The 18643-nt window shown below is 32.2% G+C and overlaps 1 protein-coding gene across 1 annotated transcript; it reads right to left on the bottom strand.

Annotated features, from left to right (window-relative positions):
* Positions 1-3625: 3625 nt before the first annotated feature.
* On the bottom strand, positions 3626-8929 carry LOC139873074 (7-deoxyloganetin glucosyltransferase-like). Its single transcript, XM_071861003.1, has 2 exons — positions 8400-8929; positions 3626-4656 (listed from the first exon to the last, which is right to left on the bottom strand). Exons 1-2 carry the CDS (start codon positions 8902-8904, stop codon positions 3686-3688), a joined length of 1476 nt encoding a protein of 491 aa, XP_071717104.1. The 5' UTR covers positions 8905-8929; the 3' UTR covers positions 3626-3685.
* Between the last annotated feature and the right edge of the window lie 9714 nt (positions 8930-18643).

The raw sequence follows: 18643 nt of genomic DNA on the forward strand, positions 1-18643 counted from the left end.
CAAATAAAAATGGACTTTTCCAGTCCTTCAAGTTTGAAACTCTATTTAGACCAACAAAATGATTATTTTTCTTACTATCAATAGTAAGCCAGCAATCGCTAATTGTGCGGATTCTAAACAAAGAGATAAAAACATTAATGCGAGGCTTTATATTAATAACATTGCAGTACATTTCAAAAAGGATGATTTTTTGAAGACCATGGGGATGTATCTGACTAAGACAGGCCCCGTAATATCTAAGAAGGCGAAGAAGAAAGTTAGTAAGGGGAACACGGAGGTTGCCGTGGGTAATTTGTAAAGCGTATAAAGTAATTTTTCCTTCAGGAGGATTGTCAGCAGTTTGTCCGATAGTGGGAAGAACAGGGTTGTATTGATTGAGATGGCGAAAGGCAATCTTTAATCCATCTAAGTATTCACTAGTCAATGATGAAGCCATCGTGCTAACTTCTGGAATGTTAGCAGTATTTGATGAAGAAGGCTTGGCGTGTTCTTGGCCAGTACTCCTTGAAGAAGCCATGATAATACAGTAACAGATATCAACAAGAAGAAAATAGCAGTAAGATGAAGTGTACTGACCTTGGAAGACGGTAAACCTTAAAAAGTTGAAGATTAAAGAAGGCGATGAAGATTTGGGAGAAATATGTTTTTTGGATCTTGGCAAAGGTAAAAAAGTGATGGTAACAGGGTTATGACGGTTTTTATAAGGGTTCATCGGTGCAATTTTTATGGTCATGATTGAGACACGTGTATGGGCGAGTTTAAACGAAGGGTACGAAATAATACTTTTTACAACTGGAGGTGCGTGGATGATCTCAGCCGTAAGAAGACAATCATAACAGTGTCAGTAAAATTCGTCTGCATTTAATGCCTAAAATGTTTTCCCCGATGCAAGTAGGCAATGAACAGGCTGGTTTGGCATGCGTTATCAAAAGTTTAACAACTTAATCATTTTTCAAATGCTTAAGTCCTTAAACTGGGGGGACTTAATGGTGTATCCTATCGTATACACACATAAAAGGCATAATGGTTGCATAAAAGTAGCATCAGGAAGGCTGGAAACAACAGTTTTGTGGAGATTGTCCGTCCAGCGTTCTCCGCTGTACAGGCTGCTCCGTCATACGTAAGCCCTGAAGGCCGCCTAGCGCATAAGCCCTGGCCGGAGAGCGCCGCATTTAGCATAAATTTCGGAGCACATGTAACAGAACGTATCATCATTTGACACGTGTCCCCAAACAAATCTGGTAGACCTGACACTATAAATAGACCCCTTGGGTCGTCATTTTACACAAGTTCAGATATTCTGACAACTTTGCAAGTTCAGATATTCTGACAACTTTGAGAGCTGAGACTTCACTTCTCTTTCTCTCTCTACCTTCTCTCACTAGAAGTCATCCGGCTAGCACTCTTACGCTCTACGGACGACAGATTGATTAAGCCACCCCACAAGTTTCTACACTTGTGTACCGGGTCTGCAGGGATTATTTCCCGAGGGTAAAAATCAATCGGCAACACTCCGCCCTCCTAAAAGCTAGATCACTTCTAGTCTCTTGTTGACATACTAAGCCTTACCTCATAAGGAAATAGGTGTTAACATTACGAAAGATAGGAATTCCATCTATCACACCACCTGTAATATATTGTGACAATTGTGGTGCTACATTATTAAGTGCTAACCCGGTGTTCCATTCTCGTATGAAGCATCTTGCTTTGGCTTCTCATTTTGTTTGGGAACAAGTTTAACTTGGAACTATTCGTGTTACTCATGTTTTTTCATGTGATCAGTTGGCCGACCCTCTAACAAAGCCATTATCTGATGGTCACTTTACAATGTTCATGTTCAAAATCGGTCTCTCTACACAGATGTCCGTCTTGCGGGGGCATGTTAAGGATAAAGATATATACCGTAAATAGATAATCTTTGTTGTAATTGTGTATTGTTTATTTTAAAATTATATTCTAGCTTGGTGAACAAGATTGTATCACTGTATATATATTGTAATCCTTTCATTGAATAAGATCAAGTTCTATCTCAAACTCTCTACAATCACTTCATTACGCTATTGGTGATACATTTTTGTTTGTTGCAGAGTGGTTAACATACTTGATCAGATTACAACTGTGAAGTTGTGATGTGGTTCAGCGGTTGGTAGCCTGCTTCTTTTAAGGGAGGTCAGGAGTTTGACCCCCGTTGGCTACATATTAAAAACACAATTTCATCACTGCCATGAAGTATCCACCCATGGCACCTTTCTCATATCGTTTGGGGGGTAAAGGGGAGGGGGGTTTTACTTGGCCGTGCCCTTGGATCGGTTTCAAGTTTTCCTCCCGGGCAGCGATGGGGGCGGGGTTATTATCGCTGCATCGGCATAGTCGAAACAGGAGATGATCGCAACGGGTGGTAAAGTCCCCCTCGGGTGATCCCAATCGCTGTTCAAAAAAAAAAAAAAAAAAAAAAAAAAAAAAAACCTTACAACTGTAAAGAAGATGGATTATGAGATGGATGATCCTGAGAATATGATACTGCTTACTATCAAAATCGTTTGATAATCTTACTGGATATTAACTATACGCTAGCTGACAATAGAGGTACGTACATGCTACTGATGTAGATATAAACCACCTCATAGATTGCACATGACACTTTTATTAACCTCTTTGGAAAGAATGAATAAATATCATTTATGATATTTATCAACGATATATGGTACATGTTTTTGAAAATATTAATTAATAGCAACCTCTGATGTTTTGGAAGAGAAGATATGATCGAGCTACATAAGGTAATGTTGATTTTGGTACAAGTGATGAAAATATGGTGCTCATTTTATGTTATGCTACTATATGTGTGTTATAACATCACAATCATCTACTAGGCATAGCTTGGATGGCCACCAGGACTTCCTGTGAGGGGAGCCACCCGGGTTCTAATCTTGGTGAAGCTATTTCGTTCAAAAAGGGAGCTCACCAGAGGATGCTTCATCTGGGATCCGGGTAAGCCTGGGGGCTCGGGTACCCGAGGGTTTACCGGTCCGTAGGGCTCCAATGTGGGTGTTGCGGGGCGGGTTCCCTCGTTAAACCAAAAAAAAAAATCATCTACTTTGTTGGAAAACTATCACATATACTTTTTCCTGCTAAAATAGAAATTTGTTTCTCCAACCCAATTTGACCTTTATTTATGCCACTTAAATTTTTATTTTTATTTTTTAAGATAAAGCACATTGGAGTTGTTTAGAGTAAACCAAACCCACTATGGTGGTCATCAGTTTTGTAGGACCGGCTATTAAAAAGTTGGGACCAGCTAGCTTGTGCATAGGGACTAGTTAGGTTCAACTCTCAGTGGTGGTTATATATTAATTATATTTGACTTGCAATCATATCATAGGTGTGATAATTGCGCTGATTTTCCCTTAATAAGAGTGCTCCGCCGGTTCTATTATGTGCGGTAGTGGGCTTGAACCTCATGGGTTAGACATGGTTTAGTCGGATAGAAGTATAATAAGAGGGTGGTCATCACAGATTATTTATTATCATATTAATTCATAATGTAAGCTTGGAGTTTTAAAACAGAGTAATTTAATACATATAATCAATCATCCAACACAAATAAAACATAATACTACCCACACTTTTATGAAAGCCAAACAAGTAAATATACGATAATACAAACACGTACATGCATTTAAAATCATTTTGATGATGATGATGATGATGATGATGATGATGATGATGATGTTTGGATAAGGTGAATCAGTTTATCCAAATTAGCCATTGATGAACCTGAAGGAATATCACAGGCCGCCTTTGCCTTGTTCTTCAAGTCAATCACATTTTTCCTCATATCCTTTCCTTTTTCTCCCTTCATCAATTCCAAAACTTGCTTTGCAACTTCATCTCTCTTCACATCATTATCAATTTCCATGGCTATACCCCACTTATTACAACTCATGAAACAATTTGGTTGTTGGTCTCCAAAAAAGGGCCAACAAACCATCGGCACACCACTCGTAATGCTTTCCATCATCGAATTCCATCCGCCATGCGTTAAGAAACCTCCAATCGATGGGTGATTTAGAACTTGTTCTTGCGGACACCAACTAGCCAACAACCCTCTATCGCTTATCTCTTCCAACAACTCAGGTGGCAGCTCTGACTCACCAATCACCAGATCAGGACGTATTATCCATAAAAATGAATAATTACTTTTCGCAAGTCCCCAACCAAACTCGACAAGTTGTTGAGGTGTCAATACCGTTATGCTACCATAATTTACATAAATAACCGACAATGGTGCTTTGGAGTCTAGCCATTTTAAACATTCCGTCTCTTCTTTCCAAAGGTTTGATCTAATAGATGATGTTATAGCTTTGTCTACTAACTTGTTCTCGAGTAATTGTAAAGGTCCGATTCCGTAACAAGGCCCAAACTTTTTAGATATCGCATCCAAAATGTCATTATCCAGTTCATGAAACGTGTTGAAAAAGATAGCGGACGCCAATTTTGCTCTCTCCAGTTGCAAACAAAAAAACTCAACAAAGTATTCATCCCCAGGGTGGATGCATCTGATCCAAGGAGGAATATCTTTTAATCGTAAGCCACTCATTGTAGGTACACTATCGATAATTGTTTCCAAGTAACCATTTACTTGAAAACTCGGATCTACAGTACATACCAAAAATACATGATGAAATTAGCTTCAAATTAGCAACCAAGTTTATTTATAAAAATTAGAAAAGATACATGGATGATCCTGTAATTTGTATTATCATATTAGTATTACTATGATGCTCCTTGTGTTTTTCTTAACATGGATGGTCCTCTTAGTTCACTTGTTACACAGAGTCTCTTTTACTAGCGACTGTTAATATTTTTTTGTAAATAACCTTACACTTGAATGAAGAAATAGTTCACCACTTTTAACTTTCCTTCTGATCACCTCAACTCCTTATTACTTTTTCTCAATTTAATACGAGTAGTCTACTACAGACCAAAAAATACATAGGTTAAAAGAATGTCATTTGTCTGTATTTTTTATTTACTTTACAGTTTTTACCTCTTAATTTTAATTTACATTTTTGTTTTACAAACATAAAATAAGGATATTAAAAAAACTTTACCTCATTATTCTTATGTATTTATGAAAGTGGACTATAAATTAAGGACATTTAGAAAACGAAAAACATAACTATTGAATTGAGACGAAGGGACTACAATCATCTTATCACCGAGAAACATATCGGTTTACTACAAAGTCTTTCTTTAATTCTTACGGTTCAACTTCGTCATTGAAAAAGGTACGTCATTTTGTGTTTACTTAAAAGTCTTGCTACACGATTTACTACGATTTGCAGTAAACACTTCGTGAAAGATGAAATATAATGTTACACAAAATAATATTTAAGAATTAAGAGTTCATCATCTACTATGTTTTCAATATTCCTTCCGTCCTTATTTAAGTGTCCAATATTTTATTTTATAATGTCCGAAATTAATTTCTATTTGTAAAAAGATACGATAAATTTCTTTTATACTCCAACTTTATATATACAAAATAAAAAAATAGATTAAAAGAAATGGGTAGAACTAAAAAGTAATAAAAAAATATAACATTTGTTAAATTATGCATTATTGATAGGGGATAATTATTATAATACGGATGGAATACATATAGTTAATAAATTCATTTTAATTTAATTATAATAACTTGACTAAAGTAGTTTTGTGAAAGATTAATTACTACAAAAGACGATGTAAGAAGCAAAAATCAAAAACAGACGTACGAACCGTCGGAATGCAAAATTCATCAGGCGGTATTGGCGGTGACCACTCACCATACATGGTAAAGTAAAAAAAACGAAAATCAAGAATTTGAATCGGTACCGCCGATACCGCCGGACGAATATAAGCATTCCGGCGGTAGAGGGTTACGCATGTCGATTGGGGAGTGTTACCGCCAGTACCGTCGGATGAATTTCGCATTCCGGCAGTTCGTATGTGTTTTTTGAATTTTGCTTCTGACATCGTCTTTTGTAGTGATTTTTTTTTTTTTTTAAATTCTTCCTTCATTTTAAGTGGACATGTAAAGTGGAATTGTGGGCGCGAACTAAGAAAGAGAATATGTGTTTGTCATGTTCTTGAATTTAAACAAAACGATACGGAGCACTCGTATTATTTTAAACTTACACATCATTTCTTCGTAAAATGAAAGGGTGGAGTACAATATAAATATTATATTGTTAGTTTTATAAGTTTTGTTTAAATTTAAATGAATTTTAATGATAAAAAGTTTGCAAGTTAGAATAAGTTAAGGTTTAACTTCTAACTTCACTTTAAGGTAATATTAAAAAGAATGATGTATGAGTTATTTAAGCTTTTAAACAAAATAATGCAATTTTATTTTTGTTAATTTGGTCGTATTTATATATATTAAGGGAATGGATGTTCGTAATAACTAGGGGAAATTAGTGTCAATCGAGATTTATTTAGGGGTAAAAGTTGTATATATTTAGAGTAAAAGTTGAGTATGAATGCTTACTTGAGGGACAAATATGTAACTTTTGATTTTAATTGTAATATAATATTCATTAAATAAAACACATGCAAATTTTTGGCGCCATTTATCTTTTATTTCGCCGCCATATTGGTTTCTCCGTCATCACAGTACAACTCGAAATAATTTTACGAATAAAATCAACTAATTATATTCGAAACAATACTTCTTTAAAAATAAAAATAAAAATTGTTATATCAAATGAATGTTTAGACCAAATGGTTCATGAGTTGGTTAGAGAAAAAAAAATCTGGGTTTGATTTATTTTGTCCATTTTTTTTTTTCTTTTTGTTTGTAAAACTTTTTAACAACTCTCACATAACATTAGTTTTATAAACGACGTTAAAATGTTCCGCTACAACGCGCGGTCCGAATTATTCCTAGTTATATAGTTAGGTTGAGTACATCACAACTACATATTCTCTTTTATGTGTGAGAGTGTGTGTGTGTGTGTCTAAGTATTCAAGATTTTGGACACCGCATTTAAAATGATGAGTCGGTCATATTCATATTTATGATGTAGTCTTGAGCGAGGTTGCGTTAGCCTTGTTAATTTTTCCTATACTGTTGGCGGTTAAATTTGGTTTACTTATATTAGTTTTTTTTCTACCGTTTGTTACTTGTCGATTTGTACTATATTTTGTTTAATGTTGAACTGGTTTATAGCATTTTGATCTTCAAATTCGGATTTTTTCACACACAAAAAATATTCGCGAAGAGTAAAAAGTGTTGTGACATTACATTACATTCAATATCTAAATGAGTTTATCATGATCAGTTCATTTTTATATGTGAGCGCCCCCAATAATAAACCAAAATTTTTCATCTATTTATTCATTAATTACTCATCATTGATAGATTCATATTGATGGAGTCATAGTTAATGAAAGCGACTAAAGCCGGCAAATTTTTTTTTTTTTTTTATCTCCAACAATATATAAGTATTCATTTACCAACGAACGTTTGCTTCAATGGTATCATGCCTCAGTGTGGAAGGGCCCAGTTATCAAGCAATCCGGGTTCAATTCCTGGGGGTGGAAGGTTTTCTCTCAAATTTCCTGCGATTAGTTGCCAAGCAACTCAGGTCCCGCAATTAGTTGCCAAGCAACCCGGGTAGGAGTTTCCTTCTAACGTGTGGGTGCAAATGATGAGGGTCGTTGAAATAAATGATCCACGGATACAAATTCGTCGTTCAAATATATATATATATATATATATATATATATATATATATATATATATATATATATATATATATATAAAATTTTTTTTTTTTTTTGAACGACGAATTTGTATCAGTGGATCATTTATGTATACATCTCTTATCTATCAACGAATAAAAATATTATACTGGACATGTTTGTTACAATGTAACTTGGTTTCTTAATTTTTACATAATAATTAATCATAGTTTCTCAATTAAATGTTGATAACTCGGCATATATATCTTGATATATTACTTTCCGCCTAAATTGAAGGTAACAAACTCTTGGCCGGTCTAGCTATATGAACATAATCATGCATATATATATATATATATATATATATATATATATATATATATATATATATATATATATATATATATATATATATATATATATATATATAAACACAATATTTTTACATAAACACACTTAAATTTTATTATTTAATATAGTAGTTTCTTAGCATTAAACAAGTATTAAATTCTGAAATATATATATATATATATATATATATATATATATATATATATATATATATATATATATATATATATATATATATATTTCAGAATTTAATACTTGTTTAATGCTAAGAAACTACTATATTAAATAATAAAATTTAAGTGTGTTTATGTAATGTATACCTTTAAGGGGCATCAGTCCCGTCTCCAAAAGATTAGCATACTGATCAAAACATAAAAACGAACCAGCTCCACTTGTCCATAACAAAAACTCGGGGATATCGAATTCTTTCGATGCAGCAAGCGTGAAGCTCATAAGTACATCAGCCACTATGCAAGTTACCGGTGAATCAGAAGCATTGATTTCAGTAATGAGCCTTCTAAAAGGATCTAAACAATTTTCTTCAAGTGCTCTTGCCAAAGCTACAACATCTTGGGTGGCATTAAGGTTTTGTGGTGTTTCAAGGCCATCTAAAATCGTCTTGAAACGAAACCAAGGACATCCAGATAGAGCATCGGGTCCACGAGATGTAAGGAGACGCTGGTGGTTATATTCGGTGTTCACGAAGGTTATTTCGCAACCTTTAGAATGCAGGATTTTGGCTAGTTTTAACATGGGCTTAATGTGGCCTTGAACTGGGGTTGGTATGCACACTACATGTGGTTTTTTCTCTTGATTGGAACCCATTGAAGTGTTTTCCTAATTTTTTTCCCCTTTGTTTCTATGACTTTTGAAATATACAAAGATGTAGCAATCTTTTTATAAGGGGAATGTAGGAAGATAAAACCAACGTGATTTGTGTATATGTAGTATTATATTGATATTTGTCTATTGGGCCTTATTTTACTTTCTTTCATTTCTCCTTTATTAATTAAAATATCACCTTCCAAAATTAAAATAAAAAATGGGTCCTATTAGTATTTTTCATAGATCCTGTATCTTTTTGGTTGATTGAAAGACTTGATTGTCACAATAAATTTAAAGGGGTCCATGGGGTGTTGGGTATGTAATTAATACAGTATAATTTTAATACTACTACATAAATTTTAATACTTAAAATACTACATAACATAACATGCATAAATTTTAATAGTTATAAATGAAAGTTATATTGATAAAAAAATTTAAAATATTAATCTATTATATAATTTTCATCAAACGTAACATAAATATAAATTTTTTATATTAAAGTTAAAGTTGAAAAAACAACATAAAAAGTCAATAGCATAGCAGACACTCACGATGATGAATGGACTTATATAATGGATGAGAGTGTATTTTAAGTACTGCTATATAAGATTGTGAGTTATGGTATTGAGACATAATGAAATATAGAGGCGCATGAGGTTACTTCAGATGAATTTCAGGACAATGAGAGAACTGCAAAACAACGTTTTACCCTCTATGATGATATATAGAAGCACATGAAGTTACATACATCAGAGTGTTAACTTTGTGACGTGGTTGTAGGGAGCGGAGAAATTGTGAGTCAAAACGAGCTGGTTCAAATATATTAGTCCGAATCTCTTCCTACTAGTAGTGTGTTTAATATGATTCTATTTATAAACTAACATATATTACGTTGTTTTTAAAATACACTTCAGATATATTCTCACAAGTCTTGCCAGTTTCATTTTAGTTCAATCTTTAGCCTAACCCATCTGATGCGTTACCGATAAAAGCAAGACTCAAATGACCTATTTATTGGTAAATGGGTCAAATGGTCTTCTTTATTTATTATTTACCTAATGTGTTTGGTGGTTATAACTCTTACAGATAGTTGATGATATGAAGTTCACAGTTTCATGTGTGGTTGAGCCATTTGAAAGAGGACTAGCGAAAATAAATAAAACTTTTAATGAGATATCAAAAAATGTGAAACTACATGAGGGAAGAGTAAAAAAGTCTAAAGATGACATTTATGTTATCCCTTTATATTTTTTTTTTTTTTAAAGCAAGACAAATTCCATAAAAGCACGAAAAGAAACAACGATCGGGAATGTGTACCCAACAAAAACACGAAGAGCCACATGAAACTAAACTAACATACTACAATTACAAGTTGCAAAGGGCGCAACACAAAACTAAAAAGAAAAATAAACACTTGGATTATTCAACCAATCGAGCTACTCGATCTTCTTCTTTTTTCTCGTCCTATTTGATATCCATTCGAATGATTTGGCTTGAATCTCATTTAGAGCGACCGGTGGGTTCCACATTTTACCGTGAAACACCAAATTATTCCGGTTTTTTCAAAGGAGATAAACACAAACTCAACTTGTCGCTTGCCAAATTTTGTGCCCGAAAGATGTCATTTGAGCCGAAGAGTTACCACTAATGATTTCATGGAGGCTTAGATTTGTAAAACTTCCAAGCCCCCACCAATTGAAAACCCGAGTCCAAATATCCAAAGTATGTTTGCAAAATACGAAGATATGATCAATTGTCTCGATCCCGTCATCACATAGGGGGCACCGAATACTATGGAGATCAATGCCCCTTTTGTCAAACTCCACTCTTACATTATACGCTACGCGAAAATCTCGACTTTTTCGGAATTAGATTATTGCGGATTGTTTCATGGTTACCACTCCCGATCGCTAATAACTTTTCGTCCAATAAAGAAGAAAGGCATTTAACAGTAAACTCATTGTTTGATGAAAGAGACCATGCCCAGCCATCTCGATTCTGATCAAATAAAGCCACGTTCGACAACAGTTCCGTAATACCTTCGAAATCTCCAGCCGTTCGTCCTGTCGGTTGCCTAGTCCATGACCAGTTTACGAAGACAGAATCCCCAGGCCTGCTGATCATCGAAGCAACAGATGCTGATGGGTCTGCTGCAAGTCTGAATAAACGAGGAAATTGCTCCCGAAGAGTTGCGTTGCCGATCCATTTATCGCTCCAGAACAAGGTATCCGACCCGTTCCCCAAGACTTTGGAAAATGAGCTGCTGAATAAAATACCACTAACGTCAATCGCCTTTCCTGCCAAAACAATGTTAGACCACATGCCAATCGCCGAGGAGCGGTTTGAGACGCCCCCCAACGATAAGCCACCACACGAACCATAAATGCTTTTAATGATTGAAACCCAAAGTGAATTAGTTTCGGTTTTAAACCTCCACCACCATTTTCCAAGTAAAGTATTATCCCTTTATATGTAATGTTGATACTTGATTTGTAGAACGGAAGGTTGCATATAAGTGATGAAAATAGGGTGTTCATTGTATGTTATGCTATTATATGTGTAGTATGATTTCACAATCATCTTCGTTGGAGGAACACTCTCACATATTATTTGCTAAAATAGAAATTATTTGCTTCTTCAACCCAATTTAAGCCACCATTTTTTATTACTCAGTTTTGATAAAAAAACACATTTGACCTGTTTAGAATAAACAAAACCCAAAAGGATTCTTCCATCTCTGTGGTGGTCATTAAATTTGTAGGACCGGCTAGTAAAAGCTGAGACCAGCTACTCAGCTTGTGCATAGGGATTAGTTAGGTTCATACCACTGGTGGTTATATTAATAATGATCTCAACTCCTAGTGGTCCAATTTTCTTGTGGATTATAATATGGTGACTATCTTATTTATACTTCATCTGAAAACGATGGCTGCCATGTACACTTTTTTTATATGCTTGTATAATTTGGTGTAATATTTGTCAATTTGAAATATGTTGGAATGCATATATATGACTTGCAATCATATCATATGAAAGGACCCGTTCATATACATTATAAACGATTCACAATAGTCGATTAAATCGCGAGGTACTTGACCTCTATATGATACATTTTACAAACATTGCATTCATTTTTAAAAGACAAACTTTCATTACATCGAGAGTTGACGGCATGCATACCATTTCTTAAAATATCCAACTATAATTGTCTTAATAATAATCTCAATGAACTCAACAACTCGAATGCAACGTCTTTTGAAATATGTCATGAATGACTCCAAGTAATATCTTTAAAATGAGCAAATGCACAGCGGAAGATTTCTTTTATACCTGAGAATAAACTTTCTTTAAAGTGTCAACCAAAAGGTTGGTGAGTTCATTAGTTTATCATAAATATTCATTTTCATCATTTTAATAGACCACAAGATTTTCATATTCAGTTCTCATAAATATACGTCTCATGCATAGAGACAAAAATATCATTCATATGGATTGAACACCTGGTAACCGACATTAACAAGATGCATATAAGAATATCCCCTATTATTCCGGGAAATCCTTCGGACATGATAAAAACAACATCGAAGTACTAAAGCATCCGGTACTTTGGATGGGGTTCGTTAGGCCCAATAGATCTATCTTAAGGATTCGCGTCAATTAGTAGACTGGTTTACTAATTCTTAGGCTACCAAGCAAAAAGAGGCATATTCGGCTTCGATCATTCAACCATATAATGTAGTTTTGATTACTTGTGTCTATTTCGTAAAACATTTATAAAAGTAGCGCATGTATTCTCAGTCCCAAAAATATATATTGCAAAAGTATTTAAAAGGGAGTAATGAAACTCACTTATTGTATTTCGTAGTAAAAATACATACAACGTCATTGAACAAGTGCAAGGTTGGCATCGGATTCACGAACCTAAATTAATTATATATATTTATATGTTGGTCAATATTTTCTAACAATTAAGGTCAAGTCATAGTCTACCACATTCCTAATGCTCGAGACTAATATGCAAAAATTAACAAAAGTCAATTTGACTCAAAATGATTTCCAAAATCTATACATGATTAATATATAGTTTAAATATCGTCGTTTTATATTTTAAATATCTTTTAAAAGATTTATTAGAGTAAATAATATAATTCATTTATTAATAAATAAAACTTTATAAAAAATATATTTTTATATATCTTAAGTAATAAAATTTATAAAGTTCATTTAATATCATAAAGATAATATGATAGGTATTATTAAAAAAATTTTATTATATGTAGTAAAAATATGTTTGTATCTCATATGTATTTGATAAAATAATATCTATAATAATAGTAAGTAAAAGTTGCATTATTTTGTAATAATAATTATTATTATTCTATTAATTAAAATATCAATATTTATAATTACTAAAATAAAATAATAATTCTAATTATGATAACATTAATATTTATGATACTTTTTAATATTATCTTTTAAAATAATAATTCTATTTAAAATGATAATAATAATGATATTTTATAGTAACAATGATATTTCTATTAAAATGGTAATTTTTGTTAAAATAATAGTTTTAATATAACGATACTTTTAATAATAATAGTAATGATAAAAAATAATAATAAGAACGATAATTTTATCTAAATCATTATCTTACAATTTTTAAATTTCATCATGATACTCATACTCATTATTTATTAATTGATTCTTTAATAGCTTTTAATCGTCTTTTATATTGTTTTCATATTAATGATAATAATAGAAATCATAATAATTAAGTGTTACTAATATAAGTTTTAATCATAATAATACTAATGATAATAAATATTATGAATATATTAATGATAATACTAATTATAACTATTTTAATGATAATAATAATAACAATACTAATTATAATTTTAACGATAAATACGATAATAATAGTAATAAAAATAACAATTTTTAATGTTAACACTTTTTATTGATAAAGATAATAATAATAATAATAATAATAATAATAATAATAATAATAATAATAATAATAATAATAATAATAATAATAATAATAATAATAATAATAATAATATTAATAATAATAATAATAATAATAATAATAATAATAATAATTAGATAAAAGTTATAACGATGATAGTAACGATGATAATAATAATCATTTTTAATAATAATACAAAAATTCAATTGACTATAACTTCTAATCCGTTCATCGAAACCATTCAATATCTAAAGAAAAGTTCTTAATTTTTCGCTAGCTTTTCAAGGACATGCATATCTTATACCTTATCTCAACCGCAGGTGTAACTAATTCAAGATTCAACATAACCTATCTAAGGGCAATATCAAAAATACAAGCATGCATAATCCTATATTCACGAGCACTAGTCAGGGATACACTTTTAGTATGTAAAAATTTATTTACGAATACTCACGTATCAATATTGAGATTCAATATTGCAGGTAAGGTACGTAGACGCAACGGAGACGATAAACACTAGATTGATCTCATGAGCATACCCATGAACCATACCCATCACCTCCATAGCTATAACCCATAATTTCCTTAGCCCTATCCCACTCACAAAACAGTTTTTAAAACTCGTTTCATATCACTCGAGCAGCACTCCGTCGTAGTATTTTATGTATAATACTAATAATAATAATAATAATACTCCTAACCATAAGGTTAATATTAATCTTAATAATAATAATATTATTAATAATAATAATTATAATTAGTAGATATATAGAGAGATTAAGAGACGAGATAGATGAATGAATGAATATAAATTACAAACTGGATACGTTCGATATTTAAAGGGATTAGTCTCACCAACTACCTCATGCTAGCGCATGACTTACAAAATACTGGCACACCATTTTGTTTCATAATAGCAACGTATTTAATTAGTTAACATAATATAAATATTATTTAATCTATAGAATTAATTAAATATTATATTATATTCTCGTTCATGGTAAAAATATAATTTTTACTAAAATGACACGGACGTGGTCTCACGAATCATGTACCACTTTCGGTTTTTCGAGCGCGCTTTCATACGTTTAGAAAACTAGCCTTTTACGTTACGCGACGTGTACCTTTAAAAATAGTTTTATTTTTTATCAATAAATTACTTTGTAAAAATGTAGCTTATATAATTGAGTGTTGTGGTCATTTGCTTCTATAAATCAGTGACTCGTTGTTCATCAAAATATATTATTTTAAATTAGGACGTTTTATGACTAAGTCAAAATATATATATATATATATATATATATATATATATATATATATATATATATATATATATATATATATATATATATATATATATATATATATATATATATATATTATTTTTTATTTAAAATTCTAAATTTGTACATAATATATATATGTTTGAAATATTTATTTAGTGATATAATATTTAGTCTTTCAATTCCAATTACATTTCAAAGTTTGTTTAACTTGTTTTAAATAATAGTAGTTATTTTACCAAATAATATTTTTAATATGAAAACTAAATAGTTGATTTATCAAGGAACACGAGTTTATCAAAGTAAGGTACACTTTTGAAATTTAAACAGAAATGATTACTAACTTTTGACTAACTCTCGTTAATGACATTTTTGTAAATCACTTTTACCAAATATTCCGAATGCTGTTAAAAAGGAAAGGGTTTCTGAATCAAAGTGGACCTCATAACAGAGACTCGTAATCATAATTCAATGTATCTGATAATTCAATCATTTGATATTATCTTTTTAATTCCGTAAATAAACATATTGAAACAAATACGTTCATGTAAAGTATTATACGTCTAATACTTTGTTAACGTTTTCAAGTTATAATATATATATACATATACATATATAATCATATCCGTTCATATAATGGTTAGTGAATCTTTGGAATTTGGTCGAGGTTAAATGAATGTATGAACACAGTTTAAAATTCTTGAGATTCAACTTACAAACTTTGCTTATCGTGTAGGGAATATATAAAGATTAAAGTTTAAATTTGGTCAGAAATTTTCGAGTTGTCACAGTACCTACCCGTTAAAGAAATTTCGTCCCGAAATTTGATTGGGATGGTCATGGCTGACAATAAGTATGTTTTCATGACGCATATAAGCTGTAGATTAGGGTTTTATCATCATTGAGTAATATGGATAAAACCATTTGATTTTGTGAATAGTACGAGTGAAAGCTATTATCAAAAAGTGAAATGAGTAGGTAAAGGTTCGTCATATCTTTTGACGTAGATAGAATTGATTTTCAAGTTCAAGAGATTTAGAGAAAATCTTCGTAATAAGATTTGATTCTCCGGTAACCAAGGGAATTAGGATCCGCTTTAAATGCGATCGTCCATTTTAATTGTTCTGTCGGAGATTTTTTTTTTTTTTTAAATTCACCTCCTTCGTTTCCTTACAACTCACACCTTCCATTGATGCATTTTATGCAAGTCCCTAGACATCTACCCATGTCCATTGCAGGTACACCAGTTTACAGGCCACCATGATCACTCGTTATAATCCTATCCGTGTTTGCATGTGGTTACAGGAACTGTAGGAACGAGATTTGAATGTTTGGCTATGTTAGACTTAGTCAGACGTACGAGGGAAGCCTCACTCGTTCGGCTGACAGGCTCATACGCACGGTTAATACTAAGCTAAGTCACAATTACAACCTAAATGAGAAGATACGAGTGAGTGATCACCCGTACGGCTGATGAAGCCAATCATGCGTGTGATGGATGAATCGTACGGGTGAGTCAACAGCAGAGGTATATAAAGTCTTATGTTCTTCATTTTAGGTTAAGCCTCTCATTTGTTACACACACTCAGATCTGGTGAGCTCCTCCGATTCTCTCTCATCCCAAATCACCTAGGTGGTGAATAATAGCTCTAGGTGTTGATCTAATCATACTTGATTTAGTTGTGGTTTGACTAAATTAATCCCAAAAAGCTTAACCTATTCACTAGAGGGTTTGATTCACTTATTCCGCCATTGTGTGAGTTAAATCTGTTGATTTCTAAGTTCCTAGTCATGTTTCATCACCTTCTATTCTTTTCCCCTCAACTCATATTTTAAAGTATTCATCAATATGCTCCATCCAGTTCTGATTCTCGATATACTTCTAACTTTCATATCGGTCATTTTTCTTTTTCATTTACCGCAGGAAGAATCTATTACTTCTACTATACACTTGGTTTTATAGTGTTTCTAGTTCTCCCGTGTCTTTATATTGCTATATGCATCGATATATATGGTTTATAATTTCTGGTTTGTCTTTGGACTTTATATCTTCCCTTATATTTCAAAGTCTCTGCTTCTGTCTTCTATAATCATTGTCATCCACAGTTAATGCTTTCTTTTATTTGCTGCAATTTATACCCCAATTTCTATTTCGGAGTTTTGTCCTTTCGTTTCTTCTTCTTGCGATTAAGCACCGCTTGTAATGGTCCAGAATTCGCAGATATGAATTTCGGAATAAACATTATTAATGTTCTAGGAAGGAAATTGCAATGGCACGATCTTGACTTGTCAAATTACCAGAATACCTTGGAAAAGGCCAAATCATCAAGAAATATTTTCTTGATATTTTAGAGGTTAAATAGAATACAAGAGTCGTATAACATGGTACATGATGATGTTATGATCTGTGAATCATTACGTTCCATTTAGAAACTCAGCATGACTTACTGTAATATAATCAAGTTGATCAAGTGTCATTATATTATATTAATTCATGCTTCAGTTCCCAACACTATTTCAAAATATTCTTATTTTAAACTCGAAGGTTTCAGAATTTAGAAACTAAAATAGTTTCTTTTATGATGTAACACAGATAACACGAGGAGATAAATGATTTCAGATAAGAATAATTATGGAAATATCTTCAGAAATATGGAGGATATTTATAATGAAAGATACGATGATATCTTAGAATTTCTAATATCAGAGGATGATGAAGGATATTGTTCGCAGGGGTTTAGAGTCAGGAGCAAGGTATTTGTTAATGACTTCAGCAGATAATGAATCATTTGGATTCTTTGAAGTCAGGTTCAGTCTTTGTGATTTGTCCACAGTCTCCTTCATACTTTGCTCAATCCATTTTCCAGTTCCAAACTTCTCTTTTTCTGCGCTTTGCCAGCACACTTCTTCATTATCATCCAGCTTTTACCGTTTAAAGTCGTTTATAGTTTTTGCTACTTCATCAGCATTTTTTCCATTTTCGGAGAACCAATTCGTAGTTCGGAGTGTTTTTCAGAAACTTCACATTCAAGTATGTAAGTCCAGGAGATAGACATTATATGTACACATATAACTGTTGGCGTAGACATGCTGGGAGATTTCAAAATACTGATTGCTAATTCTCGATGATTCGTATAGCAATTCTCGTTACAAGATGCGAATGAGTAAATGATGAGGTTTCGATAAATATAATGATTCTTCGGAATGCCCAAGATCAGTGAAGTTGTTGGTAAGTTTATTGCTAATGTGGTGGAATATGAAAGGTTCTCCGGTAACAAAAGGGTAATCACATATATCAAGATTATGATAAAGCTACTCCTAATAAAAAAATCGAAGTTGTCTTGCTGGAGCTGTGATATAATTTGCTGCTTTGCAAAGGAATTGTAAAGTTATTTTTGCTAATAGATGCCAAAGAATCTGACGCGGATACATTGTTTAAACTTTTACTTTGGTTTCAAGAATTTTTCGAGTACATAAA

The sequence above is a fragment of the Rutidosis leptorrhynchoides genome, chromosome 10 (assembly GCF_046630445.1).
Source record: "Rutidosis leptorrhynchoides isolate AG116_Rl617_1_P2 chromosome 10, CSIRO_AGI_Rlap_v1, whole genome shotgun sequence".
NCBI lineage: Eukaryota > Viridiplantae > Streptophyta > Magnoliopsida > Asterales > Asteraceae > Rutidosis > Rutidosis leptorrhynchoides.

What these genes read in the sequence shown, in the direction of transcription:
- LOC139873074 (XM_071861003.1), bottom strand. Translation starts at nt 8,904, where the DNA reads ATGGGTTCCAATCAAGAGAAAAAACCACATGTAGTGTGCATACCAACC. An exon ending in GGGACTGATGCCCCTTAAAG is followed by an intron (nt 4,657 to 8,399) that starts GTATACATTACA and finishes TATGTACTGTAG; the next exon opens with ATCCGAGTTTTCAAGTAAAT.